The 16484-nt window shown below is 33.7% G+C and overlaps 1 protein-coding gene across 2 annotated transcripts in view; it reads left to right on the top strand.

The window, feature by feature from the left end:
• LOC135832324 (calcium/calmodulin-dependent protein kinase kinase 1) overlaps window positions 1-16484 on the top strand; it is a 93060-nt gene that overhangs the window by 71103 nt on the left and 5473 nt on the right. For both annotated transcript variants that reach the window (XM_065345497.1, XM_065345498.1), the window contains exons 5-7: window positions 1055-1108; window positions 15429-15480; window positions 16146-16289. In XM_065345497.1, the coding sequence (XP_065201569.1) occupies window positions 1055-1108; window positions 15429-15480; window positions 16146-16289 (250 nt within the window). The remainder of the gene's footprint in view (window positions 1-1054; window positions 1109-15428; window positions 15481-16145; window positions 16290-16484) is intronic.

The following is a 16484-nucleotide window of genomic DNA, read 5'->3' as shown; positions in this document are numbered from 1 at the left end:
ATATATCGTTTCCTACTTTCAAACGTTGATTGCTATTTTATTGTAATTATGGCCAATTATGTAAATTTTACAAATTGTTTAAATACATCTAAATTACAAATTCTCGCAAACGCATTAATAAATGGTCCAGACATTAATGGTTTTCTATAAATTTGAGGACCGTTGTATTCGCACAAACAATTTATGTATGGCAGTATACGAAAAAGGTATAGCTTTTTTCAAATACTTAATACGACCGGTTACCCGAATGATATTTTTTCTCACATTTTGCAACGTGTAGGCAATTTAAAAAAAACTAGATGCGTTTCTGCCGTCGCGTTGCCCCAAGTCGACTACGCTAATTAAATTCGAACAATTTGTCGCGAAAACGACGGAAAGAAAAAGCTTTATTAAAACCCTCATAATTTTCGTTTTTATTTCGCAGCGGGAATATTAAAGCTTGTATAGAAAAAGTTTTATTGAAATACGCAAACCACGTTACTCGTACCTATATACGAAACGAAAACAAAGTTAGCTTTATTAGGCGAAAGTTGTTACCAGAACGAATCACGTGTACAGTTCTAACTAAAGGTAGATATAGGCGATGTGGGTAGGTGCGGTACAAATAAAATAAACTACATAGAAACCATCCTCGGCTCGTCTCAGCCGTCCAAAAAATCAAAGTACCTATTGAATTGCTCCAACGCAACGTCAAACCGGAATGAATTCTAAAAAATTTTTCTCCGGTATGAAAATTTGTCTACGTAGTTAAATTTTTGGTCACGAATTTACCGCAAATTCGATTCAGCGACGAGATAGAATTTTCCAACCATACCTATCTACTCTACTATGTAGGTACTACAAAGACTGGAATCTGCCTTAATCCTTGCTCGCGTTTTAATGCCTGTTAATTGGCAAGCTATGTTTTTCGGTTCACGAGACCGATTTATTATGATTCGATTACCGCTGCTGCGTTCAACGGTCGTTAATGGAAATGTTCGAAATAAAAATTAATCGAGCTGTATAGTTAATTAACAGTACTGGTCTATATGTGTTGTTTTTTTTTCTGTTACAGGGTTCTTTCGGATTGGTAAAACTTGCCTACAACGAAGAAGACGATAAACACTATGTGAGTATTACACACTAGATATTTGTACATGCATTTTGTACACCTATACATATACGAGGCATAGCAATTTTCATTCGATATGCCTTTCTTAAATTACTAATACAAATTTCCATCGGCATATACGCGCCAACATTAGGCGTGTGCTCTTAAGGGATTAAATGTTTCGCAACAAAACGATTCGTTAATACTATAAGTTTAATCGAGTTTATCCGTCTCGTGTTTACATACTCGAGTAAACTCTACACTACTTCGATATACCATTAAAACCTTTTCCAATGTCTTTTTAGTACACAATTAATTATATATCGTATCTAAGAACGAAACGAAAATTCTGTGTCATGCCATAAAAGCGTTTTAGCAGGTTTTTCAGATCGTATTTGGAGGTTTAAAAAAAAATTGCAGAAGTAGGTATAAAAAAATAAGCACAGAACTGCAAAATGGGTACAAAAGTACTCGGGTAAAGGGAAAATTTAGGTATTGTAAAAAAAGGCCGTAAATAAATTTTTATTCTCGCTGCAGATATCAATTGGAAACACTGATGGTGGAGGGAGCGGTGCGGAAAGGACCAGATCTAAAAAGTTGGGCGATTTCGCTGTGAAAACATACTCTTTGATGGGTACATCACGCCGTTTTAGATAGGTCAAACAAAATATCTAAAAAATAATTCACGTTAAACACATACTACATATATCGCATGATTTCAAGATTCTTTTCCATGTTTCTGAAAAATTGGGAAGGGGGAAGGATGCCTTTTTCCGCAGGGAGTGTTCGAACCAACATAGAAAGTGATGATGTGCGGTAGTGTTGCGCCTTCAAATCTTAATTTCTCACAAACCGTAGTACGTATACTAGATGTTAATAGAATTGCATAACCAGTTTGCCGCAAATACGCGACTTCATTCTTATGACTCATATGAGGGTAATTCTCAGAAAAAGGTAAAATTCGTGTACATGGCAAATTTCTCAACGGTTTTAGCATGAATTTTTTTTTTTTTTTTGGTCCATTCAAGAATGACCCCGTACACATTTCACACATGGTATTGAGGTTTTTAGACCCTCCTTTCATTGGTGTACATTTGATTTTATACCCCAAATGTCCTTCGACTTGGCTGTCACACATCATGTTTTTGAAAATGAATGTTATAAAGTGTCATGAACTTCATTTTTTTTTGGAAAAATTGACACATTCTCATTATCATAGAACATGAAGGTCTCTTATTGTGCAAATTGCAATTGCAATAAGTCTATAGGAAGCTCACAATTCACATTTGAAAACTGTCACACACTTTTTGCGCAAATTTTCGAGCAATTTTCAATTATTTTTGGTAGCTTCCCAATCCAATATTTTTTTCTGGCGAGTGGCTGCACTGGTTCACTGTCTTCATAAAAATGTTACCCCGCAATGTTATTCTCATAACCTACGCAATGGCTTGTTCTGATCGTACTTGTCTCTGAAAATATGATATTTCGCAAAATCGGTGTCCTTCGGCTTGCCTTTTTATTTACCCTGATGAACCCGCCAAAAACGATAATTGAGAAAGGGAAGTTATTCTACATGATAAGTACACATTTATTACGTGTTAAAAATCGAATAATGCCCGGTTGGTAAGGCTAGAAACGAAAAAACGTTGAGATTGTCCTTCGGCTTGTCCAGCGCCCATTTGTCCTTCGACTTGGCCAAATTTCAGACAGCTGTACTTTTATCGCGCTAGTCGGCATATTACACGATAATACAAGCAAAATTTTACATTTTCTCCCTCCCCACACTTCACCTCTACCCCTACCAAAAAAATAAGTCCAGATTCGAACTCTGCGGCCTGAAAAACATAAATCGACATATTACACGATAATATAAGCAAAATTTGACATTTTCCCCCTCCCCACGCCTCACCCTCCACCTCTACAAAAAAAATAACTCCAGATTCGAATTCTACGACCTTGAAAACATGTCAATCGACATATTACACATCGATGAGGGTCGAATTCTAATTATCGCTGTTTTAGGGGGGCCGGGGTCCACAGTGGAGGGGATTGAATTGAGGCCAACACTAGAAAAGGGATCTGGGACACATATACAAATGATTCCCACTTGAAATTTTCCAAAAAAATGATTTTCGTTTTTCAAAATTATGCATATCAAAATCGACCCTTTTTCTGAGAATTACCCCTAATTTCGCTCCGGTTTTGTTATTGTTATTTTTTTAATATATATTTTTTTAATGATGCAATGAAAGATTTCCATAATTACGAATTTGCAATTTTTACGAAATGCGGTATTTTGAAGGCTCCTACCTCGATACTGGTTGAATTTAGGGGTAGGTAATCTGTTTGCAGACTTTCAAAGTGAATAAATATGAGGCATGATTTTCCAAAACAGCCTCTAGGACATTTTTTCCCAACACGTTTTTTGACCTACGAGTATCCGTAGTCCGCAATATACCAAAATGCAAAAACTGAATAAATAATTAGCCTTAATAATCAAATTAGAAGCATTTCATGCCTCATTTGTATCTTTTGTGTTTCTTAATTGTTACAAATGTATTTTTTTCTTGTATTATAATTACGTTTTAACAATTGAAAAAAAAAATTGACAATGTCAACCAAACAAAAAATAAAATTAAGACATGTACAAAATTAAATTTTGTATTATACAATAGATACTCAGTGTCATGTTTGGTTATGACGTAAATATTTCAGAAAGTGACTGAATTATGATCGCGTGATTAAAAAAAAAACGTTCATGACGTAAAAGTTTCCAAATGGTGGATATCATAGGGTGACATTTTTATGTACCGTTTCACGAGTTATTATATAGGTACAATGGTATATATAGGCGAAATAAGAAATGAAAAATTTGAAATTATCAATCTCTTGTGCCTTTAATAAATAAATATTGAAAAAAGAATTGCTCTAGCGTAAAACGATTGGCAATTTGATATTATTTTGGCGTGCGAAAAAAATATCTATTCGTATTCGCGGTTGTGGAGTCTTCGAGACCCTACTCATATCTATGTAATGTACATACCTAGTTTCTACCTTGTATAATACGTGTTTATATGTTTACGAATCACAAATATCTATCTAATAACGAAGATAGGAAGCTTTCTTTGAAAAGAATAAATTCTCGTGTTTAATTTTACTGCATAGTAGGTACATACGTACTCGTACCTACAAGTATATAATCCTCGCGTGTGACAGGATTAGATACGAGTTTCTTGATCCTCAACACATTGAAAATATAATTAGATTATATTTTCTTCGTCTATAAAATTCTTGCTTTCAAATTTAAAATCCTCAGGTATTTATATTTATCAAAAATTAAAAATGCTGATGGGCTTAAATCTAAAACATGTTGGGCTTCTTAATCGAATTATTCATTTTAATACAATGTTGATTGTTGAAACATCGGTAACAATTTTGTTGCTTGACATTGAAAATTTTAGAATGATGAGCTGTAAGATAGGATTAATTTTCTGAGCAGATACTCCTTCAATTTCAAAAATGCGCAAACATACATAATATTATAGCTCTTGTGCTTTGGGTGGGTTTTGAAGGAAGAACATTCTATAAAAACATCCTGTATAAGTATTTTCATATTTTTAACCAATAGGAAAATTTATTAGAGCGTTGAATAGCATTTAATTAATAATAATTTTTATGTCTTGATAAAGTCAAGTCATATTTTTAACCTAAAAAAGTATTCCGCGGCTGAAAAACGTATACCGGAGTAAATTACAGATAACTAGATAAAACACAACAACAAAACAAAAGTTTCATCGTGCATGATCTGCAAAATTTCATACAAACGATAGTAAGCAACATTTAAATATGTTAAACCTCTTTCAGTCTTTTTTTCTGCCAACTCAAAAATCTTGTGAAAAAAAATAAAACCCACTCGGATGAATTCGCATGAGCTTTTACGTGTTCCACAACGAAACACATTTATCAATATTTTTTTTATCCATCAAACCCGCAAAAAGGCGAAACATACGGTGCACGAAAAAAATCATATCTCGGTGTAATTTATTACCCCATTAAACACGAGATAAAAAAAATAGCGTTAAGACGACAATGCAAATGGAGTAAGAATTGTTATACGATGAACTACGCGAACTTAATTGAATAAAAAATAAAACTTTCGTATACATCGAAGTATTTCCGAAGTTGAAAATAAGAAATTTATTACCGGAGGAAAAATCTGGTATTATGACGTTATTAGATTTATTTTACGAAAGTAAAAAAAAAAGAGATAAAATTTCATCTTGTATTAAATTTCGAGGAAATGTAAATTTTATTTTTATACGATAAATCTAGCTGCGATGTATTCGCAGTCAGTAACTAACGGAAAATCCTTGCAAACCTGTACATATAGTACCTAGGGTTGATTTTCTCAGTCTTATTTGATGGAAGTAATACATGTTATTTATCAATCTGAGGGATGATAAGTTGATGAGTTACCTATAGGTAGGTACATATGTCAAAAAAATTCCGAATCATCAATCGTGGATTTTTTTGAAGTTTCAATTTAAAAAAATATTTCGTTCAAAAATCTTTTGACACCTAGCCTATGTTGATCGAGTTATTGATTGTTGAACGTAATATCAAAAACTATTCTGCGTTCGATAACACTTAGGTACATAATTATTGTATTCAATAATTCTTTTCAGTCTGGTTCGATGTAAATTTGCAAATAGGTGCCTAAAATTAATAAACATATTCTTCGAAGGATACAACAACATAAGGTCTAAAGTATAACTCAATAATGAAACCTTGAGAAAAAATAACAACTTATTTTTACTGTTGAACGAGCAGTCAATTTTTTAAAACGACTAGAATAAGTGGATGCAGTAAATTTGACTTTATACGAGGAATCGAATCTTCCCACACAAGCGCGCGGATATCGCACGTTATTTCCTTACGAGCATTTTACCAGTGTACAAAGGTTATATCATTCATCCTCTCTACGGTATGCTTATACATACAATAAACACAAAGTACCTACCAACAATAATGGAATCTGCATATTTTTGCTCGAACTGTAGCCCCAGAAGAACATCAGATAACGAAATAGTCGCTTTAAAATACCTACTTGAAAAAAGAAAAACCAACCTCAACTTTCTTATTTATTATTCTTTGATGAAAATTTTCATTAACTTTTCGGTTCTATTATTCGTTGATATTTTATAAACAAAGAAGCGAGCTGGGTTAATACCACGTTAAATTTTTAATGCTTGACTCATCATGGCAAAATATTTTACTTGGCGAATATCTACCTATTTATCTTCCTTCCTATAAAATTTATAGGTAGATATAATGCGGAAGATGATTGTTTCCTTTTTTTGTTTTGAAGTATAACCAACTGAGTTATTCCACAAAATCTACTGTTTGAGGTTTACCGCTTTAATTTTGCTCACTTTTTTTTCTCGAACGTTTGAGAAAGGGCTGATGGCTGATCGCAGCGTTATAAAATGAGCAGCTACCATATTGTTTTGGGTCTCACGAAATCACATAGATAGGTAGCATAGAAAGAAGAAGAACAAGTGAGACCCTCGGGTGGTGAGATGAAAGCGTTAAAAATTGATTAACAAAGTAAAATAAAAGAATTTCAGTAATTTCATAAATAGGTACCTATGTTGTACCTACCTACCTATCGTGTTAAAAATTTATGCAATAACACACAAATAGTCAACAGTAAGGCTGAATATAGGTACGATATAGGTATTCGCGAATTCACACTAAGTGGCTGACATCTGGCGGATTTTTGCGTAAATGCTGAAAAGGGGTAACTGTGCAAAATTGTGATAAGACATTTTTATATTGTGGAATATTTTTCAACTCAAATTTGCAACTGAATGATTCGGATTAGAGTAATTGAAAAAATTCATGACACCAGAACTCATTTGCAAACGTATTTTAAACAAAAATGAGAAAATTGTATATCAGCAAAAGAGTCGTTTGATGTCTTTGAGCAAAGAAAAAAAATTGTTGGCCACTAAATTATTAATTTTTGCATTGTGAATTGTAATCTGATTGGTCAATAGTCTCCAGTTCCCCCTTTTCAGACAATAACAACAGCGATCCAAGCGATTCGTGAATTCGCGAATACAAATTTTATTCTCCTTTCCATTTTCCTAATAATTCAAAATTTTCTCATCCGCTTTTGCAGGAAATTGAAAGAAATTTTTAATAAGACAGAATACCCCAGTTTTTTCAACATTTTTACATGTAGGTATCGATACTTCCTGTTTTTTATTTTTCGTTCTCTCTCTCTTTCTTTTTTTTTCACTTTTGAAATGTGGTGCCAAATTTTATAAATAAAAGGAAACTTTTTATTTTATTTGAAATATTCAGTAGTCGGAAAAAATACTCCAAAATATACTTATAAAATTTCGCATTCACCAACCAAAGCATCACAAAGGAAAAAGAATACCTAAAATCTATATAATTTCTTCAAATAAAATATCTTGGTAACGTAACGTTTGTCGCTACCGCAGATCTTGATATTCTTTAAATACCGCTTTATGTTTTTTCCTTTATGAAATCCAAACACGGTTCATTAAATTTTCCGTTTTATTATTCATCGCTCGTTTACTTCTTAATAAGCTAAATTAAAACCTTTTGATAAAAATGGTAAAAATAATAAGCGAATTAAGCACGACGGATTTTGAAATTCAAAACCATTTTGTCTTCCAACAGCGTGAGAAAACTTAGCCTGAAAAAATTGTATTTAAGGATAAATTATGTTTATCGTAGGCCTTTGGGTGACGTGTTTACGACTTTGTTTTTCTCTAATTCGCCATCAGTTCTTAACGACTCCCCAAAGAGTGAAATATCTTTGCTAGTTTGTATGTACTATATAAGGTGTAAGTAGGCTGTATAAATTGTTTACGAAAGAACATACGAAATAGTGAAATTTTAGAATAAGACAATTTTTTTTGGGAAACTTTTTTTTTAGCGTTTAGATTCCTTAAATTTGTTCTTCTATATGTTTGGTCGGAGAAAGGAAATGAATAGAGCTGGGATTTTTACAATTTTTCTATTCTCGCGATTCCTGATTTCCAAATAAGCTCATAATTGTAGGGTTACTTTACTGTAGACAACAAGTTATGATTTTTCTATCAAATAGGTAAGTTACAAGCTCGTGGGCCGATATTCTTACCATTTCGATTTCACGCCATACGAGTTCATAAAACGGAAATTTCCCCAACTCGTACCGATGGGACACTACGTAGCCACCCTACCTAGTATGTACTTGCGTATCTATTTAATCTCAGAAAGAAATCAAAACTGAGCTCTTTTTAGGGGTGTAATGAAATGATGAAGGAACCGTAAATACTATATTGCTATAGATAGATGGTACCAGATGTACGATATATCAATCTACGTTACAAGATTGAAATTTCAACGCGTAAAAACCTTATAGAAACGTTTACTCTCATTTTTTGGCGAAGAGCTAGATATACTCTTACATATTGCCGAAAGCGTATACCGGTTATTAATATTCGCAACTCGTATGATTTAGCAATACTCAGCCATATCACGTATTTATTATAGGTACCTATTCGAAAGTCGCGATACTTAGCTGCCAGTGCCTTCTTATAGTTCCTATACATCGATATAGATATTGTATGTGTTCGAATTTAATTTAGATACGAGTACCTATAATCCTGAAGCTCATTATTGCCATTTCCAGAACGATGTTACATTCTAATATTAATATACAAATGCAACGACGCGACGACGCAGATTTTGAGAAATTTTCCTGCGAATATCTTGATACGCTTAAGTGGCGATGGCAAAGACGATGTGTCGCCTTCGATACTCCCTCCTCCCTCCAATATCACATTAGTGTGCAGCGTAGGAGTGTCTTTTCGAAAGCTTTTAAAATAAATTAGGTAATTTTGAAGTTGTGACAGTACGCGATAACGTGCGTAAAATATTTTTAAGCTATATGGTGTGTTCGCTTCGGGTGTGTTGTCAAAAAATAAAACCGCAGCTATTTCGATATTCGCTCCATATATACGTTAATATATTACCCACGTTGAATGATAATGAACGAATCTCTAATTATGTGCTGTGAGCGAGAAAATGAACGAGGAAAAAGGATAAAAATTCCTTTAGACTTTGATGCAGACCTACATAGACGTACGCAGAGTAGAGTAAATGCGTACGCGAATATTTGATCATATATGTACATGTGTGGGTGAGGTGATATGCCGTGGAAAGATGTGGAGAAAACGAGAAACGCTCGAGCTTAACTTTCAACTTATACTCGTATTATGTATTGATAGTCCTTGTGACTGTGTGTATAGATACCTATATAGACAGTATACGTATCGTGAACGCGACCTTTTGGCCGAATAAATTAAAACGCGTGATTAATTTTATCGCGAAAAAAAAAATGGAAAACAATTTAAATCACGCCGCACTGAATTTCACGCTAAAAAATTCATAACTTTTTGCGCGAGTTGACGGTTGAGCCGAATGAAAAAAATAACACCGTCGAGTAAAATATGATATACGAGACATACGTGGCTAAATTTGCCAACCAGCCGAATGGGTCGAACTGCTCGAAGGAAACGTGCTAAAAAATGATTTATTTAATACGCTGCGAACACGTGTCGCTTACGCGAGTTAATTGAAAACGACGCCCGATACGAAATGTTAACCACAATTTTATCGTCGGCTAAATAAATACCAAAAGATATACAGGCTTAAATCCATGCTACCAGTACCAGTGTTAATCATTTTTGTTACAAATTTACACGCGTAAAAAAAACCTCTTCGCGTAGGTTAACCCTTTCACTTCTCGAAATTGAAACTTATACTACTTGTACTACGGTGAATTAAGTATATGTACTTGTATTATAGCATAGCCTATCTTGTACCGTACCTACTCTACTACAAGACCTTGAAACATGAAATTTCAAATATACGAGTGTTTTGCTTCGTAGACGTGCCGCAACGACCGAGATTTGAAATTTTCGCGTGATTTATGGTGCGTTGTATTTATGTGACTAGTTTTGACACGAGCCACAGTTCTATGTAAACTGCGGAGGGTTTATTTGTCAAGTAGATAACAAAAAAAAGTACATTTAATTTTGAATAATTGAAGACAAAAGCAACAAAACCCTTGGGCATAGTCCATTTGTTATGTCTGATGTTTTTATTAAACGAGTCGACGCTATTTTGAAAATAAAGAGCTCAGTTGTGCTAAAATTACGTTTAAATTGTCAAATGTAGGTACCTATAGAAAAAAAATTGAATTTTTAATTTGATTCGATCTAAATGGTCAACAATAATTTTTCATGTGGGGTACAAAAAATACAGTACTGATCGAGCATAGGTAGAGGAGAAGGTACAAATATGGATGGACCCCCTCTAGCTTTTTGGCTTTAAAGGGTAGAAAAAATTATCAAATTTTTTTTTCGAATGTACCATTCGAAAGGCCAAAGACTCTAGTATATTGTGCAAAGAAAAAAATTTTTTTTGTTGAAAACTCTCGGAGAAATTTGAAATTTAGAAAAGTGACATAAAGTGGTACAAATATGGACCCCCTCAAAAAATGAATAAAAATTTTAGAAAATTGTACAAAAATTTATTCAAAGGTGTTTTGTGATGCTTTGGACTTGTCTTCTTTATTAATAACACTTTTTTTGTATTCTAAAAATCATTCAATCAAAATTTCATGAAAAAAAATTTAGGGGTCCATATTTATACCCATGCAAAAAATCGGCTAAGTTTATGAAAAATGAAAAAATCATGGTCCCATTTTCGACACTTTGGACTTGTCTTCTTTGTTAATAACATTTTTCTCAACATTCTAAAAAATATTGAATCAAAATTAGGTAAAAAAATTTAGGGGTCCATATTTATACCCATGCAAAAAATCGGCTCAGTTTTTGAAAAATGGAATAAATTATGAAAATCAGTTGAAGTAAAGACAAATATGAAAGCATATTTTGAAAGTACACATTGTACCTAAGCTACTTACTTCGCTAATAATTTTTTTTTCAAACTTTATTTGAAGTTGATGAATTACCAAATGAAAAACTTGTAAAAAATTTTCCATCGGGAAGAAAATAAATCGCAAAAAAAAACAATTGCTGATGAGAGACACCCAAGTTTGCATGGATCCGAAATAAGTACTTGGATCATCGATACTACACTACTAGTATAATTTTTAGTACCCAGCATGACCGTAGCGCTAGTAGTTGTACACTAAACCATGGGGGGGGGTCCATATTTGTACCTGAGTCCATAATTGTACCTTCTCCTGTACATTTCAAGATTTTTGTTGCTATTGAAGTTCAAACCTTTTGAAATCAATTGTATCAGAATTCGTCTGGATATTTGGTTTCCAGACGCACAGAGGGAAAAAATCTTCGATTTGAAAAAAAATATGACAAATTTTCGTTGAAAAAATAAAATTTTATAATAAATTGATTATTTAAAAAAAATTTAAAAGGAAAAAAAATATTCGTACATGAATACAAAAATCAAGTTTTCAAAGCCAGACCATCTGAAGATTCAAAAGAATTAGATAGGTACCCACCTATTAAGTTTTCCCCTTAGTACCTAATCATATTCGATTTCAAATAAATAGATACATAAGTTTTTAAAAAATGCGAGAGAGAGGGGTATGTGAACCTATGCTAGTATACCTAGCCAGGTAAAAATGAGAGTTTAGAGGGAATCCGATTTGACATTTTTTCAAATTTGTGCACTTGGGCAAAAAGCCTGCCCTCCCCTCGTTTGCTACGTGATGGCTATGTAAGTGAGTAGACAAATGTGCACTTTTGAACTATGATCTAGCAAACTCAAAATATAAGCCTGTGGGATAGCAGCATATTCGCAAACATTGCGAAACAAATCTCAATAAAACAACACAATACGTCACAATACACTATACGCAGTACGATTTGCAACTAATAAAAAACACCTACGATTTGGCGTGTTTGAAATCGCGTTTTTTCCGCATATCAGCCAAATACTAAACTTGTAATAACGAAACCCTCGCGATGACATTTAAACGACATTAGTTTCAACTTCTAGCTAGGGTGCTGAGGTGTATATATATATTGGTACCATGCATAGAAAGCTTTAGCAAAACAACGGATCTGTGACTTATAGCTAAACGCTCCACACTGGACCGGCCTAATGAAAAGTGCGCGCATGGACCCAAAAAAAAATACCAAATGAATATGTTTTTTTTTAGTCCTGTAGAAGGTACATGCTTCCCCGAACCCAAAAACACTCAAAACAAAATTTCCCATTGCCCCGTCCCTCCCCTAACGCGACCGATCGTTGCGCGCGACATTGCACTGTCGCGTGACTCAGCACATTGGCACTTATGCAAGTAATTGCTTGCTCTTAATTAGCGGGTAAAAACGCATGAAAATTTATGGAAAAAACTTGATTATTAAGAGAAAAGTGTACTTTTTTGAAATATTTGAACAAGATTCTCTAATATGTTACTGTTTACAAAATAACTGGTAGCAAAATAAGCAGTACTTTTAAGCTGTTTTTACCTGTTCATTGTACAATTACTTATTTGGATCAAGGTAGATCAAAAAAATTTTCGTGAAAATTTATTAATTTCAATGTGTTTTTTACTATTACGATAGTTCCAGCTGCGGAAACTTGCGGATTTTCGATTTATTGACTACTTTTTCAAGTTAAAACGTGTGAAAGTTGCAAATTTTTGCTGAAATTGAACTTTCTGCAATCTTTCGTGTTTAGGGTTCTAAAAGTCTAAGACTCATGATCCGGGGGTTTTCGAATACGCTGAATCCATTTTTGACATCATTTTTGTGAAATTTCTTGAAGGTGGACCAGGGGAGGGGGGTCAAAATCCAAATTTCGCAAAAAAAGTCGTGTTTGGTATCAAAATATATGTTTTTCACCTCCCTGAATCTATTTCTGGAATCATTTTCGTGAAATTTCCCAAACGTGGACTAGGGGAGGGGGGTCAAAATCCAAAATTCGCAAAAATGTCATTTTGATATCAAAATAATATGTTTTTCACATCCCTGAATCCATTTCTCATATTATTTTTGTGAAATTTCCCAAAGGTGAACCCGGAGAGGGGTGTCGAAATCCAAAATTCGCAAAAAAGTCGTTTTGATATCAAAATATATGTTTTTTGCCTCCCTGAATTCATTTTCTACGTCATTTTTGTGAAATTTCCCAAAGATGAGCCAGGGGAGGGAGGTTGAAATCCATCTCATTTTTTGGAAATTTCCAAATTTCAACCCTCCTCCCTCCAATCTACCACCCCTTGAACCCTGAACCTCAGAATGTAGAAATTGTCATGTGTAAAATTCGAATTCTACGCCTAGGAAAACCTACATATCAATATGTATGATCATTTTTTTGAAAATTTTCAAATTTCAACACCCCCACCCCCCGCCCTTGAACCCTGAACCTCAGAGCGTAAAAATAGTGTGAAATTCGAATTCTACGCCTTCGAAAACCTACATATCAATATGTATGATCATTTTTTTGAAAATTTTCAAATTTCAACGCCCCAGCCCCCCACCCCTTAAACCCTGAACCTCGGAGCGTAAAAATAGTGTGAAATTCGAATTCTACGCCTTCGAAAACCTACATATTGATATGTATGATCATTTTTTTGAAAATTTCCAAAATTTTGAGCGAGTGCCACCCCCCCAGTGGGGTTAGGGGTAAAACTGATACCAAAATCGAATTTATCGTGAAAAATTACATAAGGGAAGGTCATATTTTTCATGTCGTAGGCCATCATTTCTCAAAAAATTGACATGCGCGCACTTTTCATTAGGCCGGTCCAGTGTGCGCTCTTTGAAACGAGAGGCGACGAGTAAAACATTAAAAATACGCGTCACTAATCGTAGTGAAAAATGATTGATATTCTTGTCATATTACATTCGCTTTTGATAAATGTTTAAAAGACGCCGTTATTCTACGTTTGTAATAAACAAAAAGAACGTGATAAATTATTCAACAAAAACACTGACATTAACATGTTGGCAAAAAATTTCCACCGTCTTTACATTACACATCCATATCCGAGTACAAATTGTACAAAACGAGTAGGTAGTAGGTACCTACTACCTACTATATGTATGTACATACGAGAGATGTACAAAATACTCGTATTACACGCCAATGCCGAAAGCAAAAACCATAAACTTTTTATCATCGATGCCATTTTACAAGTTGGCATTTAATCGACGATCTCTCGCCTACATCATGCGATGAATTTGAAGGTTCAAAGTTTTACTTCTTTGTACAAGTGTAGCGTGTACGTTTTTGCGTTACGGAATTTCGTCAAATGGAAAAAACCCTCAGGAATCCGTTACATTTCTACGAGCGACCCTACCGCACAATTTACCACATTTCGGTTTCTTTCTTTTTTCGTTTCTGTTTTTTTTTTCCTGGCGTGTTTATTCAATTAGCCAAACATCGTCAATTTTTCAACCCTTTAACGCGGCTTTTTAAGCGTTTTATCCTTATAGTGCTTTGAATTATTTAAAACGTCGTGCTAATGATTCGAAATACCGCTTTAATAAAATATGAAATCGATAGATTTTAGTAAACGAAGCAAGTTTATGGCAGAAGCCAAACAGCAAAACGATCAATTTTATAGCAGAAAGATATACAGAAAGCAAAATTTATCCGTGCATGAATATCAAGCTCGTATTTCCCCAAGGTGTAGATTACCTCAGCATTATTGTTTGCAAAATTTACCAAAATCTGTCGTATGTACTCGTGCGAAGAAAATTTAAAAAAATGTAACATTGTAATGATAATGGAGAGTGGGTGCCTAGGTACCTACTTTATGAAAAATACGAAGGAACGAAAAGATGAAAAAAAAATGCATAATAAAATCATTTAAAAGTTTCAAAAGAGAAAAAATTTTTATGACAAATAGAAAGATTTTCTACCCTTGGGTACGTAACAAAATGTGAAAAAGAAGTTAGTAAGCCTATATACATGTACATCGCAAAAAATGTTGAATGACTTGGAAATGGAAAGAGTTTTCCAAAGAGTAAGTTTCTGTAGATATTATTTTTTCATTTTTTTTTTTAAATTCGTGAAGAATAGTAAAAAAGTTATTTTCCACGAACGTTTTGTTGTAATTCCAATCCTTACTTTTTAATTGCGTTAATTTTGGAATAGTTAAGATGAATTTCTCCTTGCATCTTCGCGTATGTAATCTGATATCTTACGCTAATTAATGCCTCGTGTATTATATAGGTATCATACATGAATTTTGCAAAATGTTTTAATTTATATAATAGAGCATACTAATCGGTCATTTTATTTTCGTTTTCAGGCAATGAAGATATTATCGAAAAAGAAATTACTCAGAAAAGCTGGATGTTTCGGTAAGTACCCTCCATAAAATTCAAAAGTACCTATTGTCATTTTATGTATTTTCCAAACGCAATAGGCGCTGAATTCATATTCGCGTCATCGTGTTATAGGCACCTAAACCTCGTAAAGTAAAACTTGGAGTATGGTATCTAAAAATATGCATGTAAACTTGCATAACTTTACCATATCATTTGATTATCGTAATGTGTATCATATCATCGTGTAGCGTGTATTTTCCTTTACATTTTTTTCGACGTTTCGGTTTAATTTAAATACGATTTATAATCGCGTGTCAGTCTACATTTCGTTTGCCACATTCGACCTTTGTAGCATTCAAAATATATTAAAGTAATTGAACGAGAATACATATACCTTCAGGTACCTACATTCTATATTACGCATGTTTACGTCTTTTGTACATACATACAAAATCCTCGTACCCGAAAAATTCTTAAAAAAGTTCCACGATGCTATGGTTTTTTGCTTGAGCCATGTATTCTATCGTAATATGTATTTGAGTAGTAACTTTCCAGTCATTTTTTTTTTTTTTTTGAAATATGTAGGTATTTTAGAATATGCATGCACTTGTACATACGTACTGTTTATGGATTTCTATAATAACGACATGTTATTTTTCTCAACCACATGTACTTACACGTTTTACTTGAACTTACAGGCAGAATAGCACCGAATAGAAAAGGTACCAATCCACTAGATAAAGTTTACCGCGAAATAGCAGTGCTCAAGAAGTTAGATCATCCAAATGTAGTAAAACTTATCGAAGTTTTAGACGACCCCGACGAAGATCATCTATACTTAGGTAAATATCATTCATTCTTCACCTAATTGCCATAATATATTATTCAAGAGTTTTTGGATAGTTCTGTGAAATACCTAATGTATTCACTTGGAAAATATCATCCTGTGGTACGCTGCGTTTCACTGACAAAGGCATAATTAGGTGCCTCATTGAGAACTCAAGAGGCTACATGAACATTTCAAAAATGAGTTCTGA

This window comes from Planococcus citri, chromosome 1 (assembly GCF_950023065.1).
Source record: "Planococcus citri chromosome 1, ihPlaCitr1.1, whole genome shotgun sequence".
Lineage (NCBI taxonomy): Eukaryota > Metazoa > Arthropoda > Insecta > Hemiptera > Pseudococcidae > Planococcus > Planococcus citri.
This window is presented reverse-complemented; position numbering and strand designations above follow the sequence as displayed.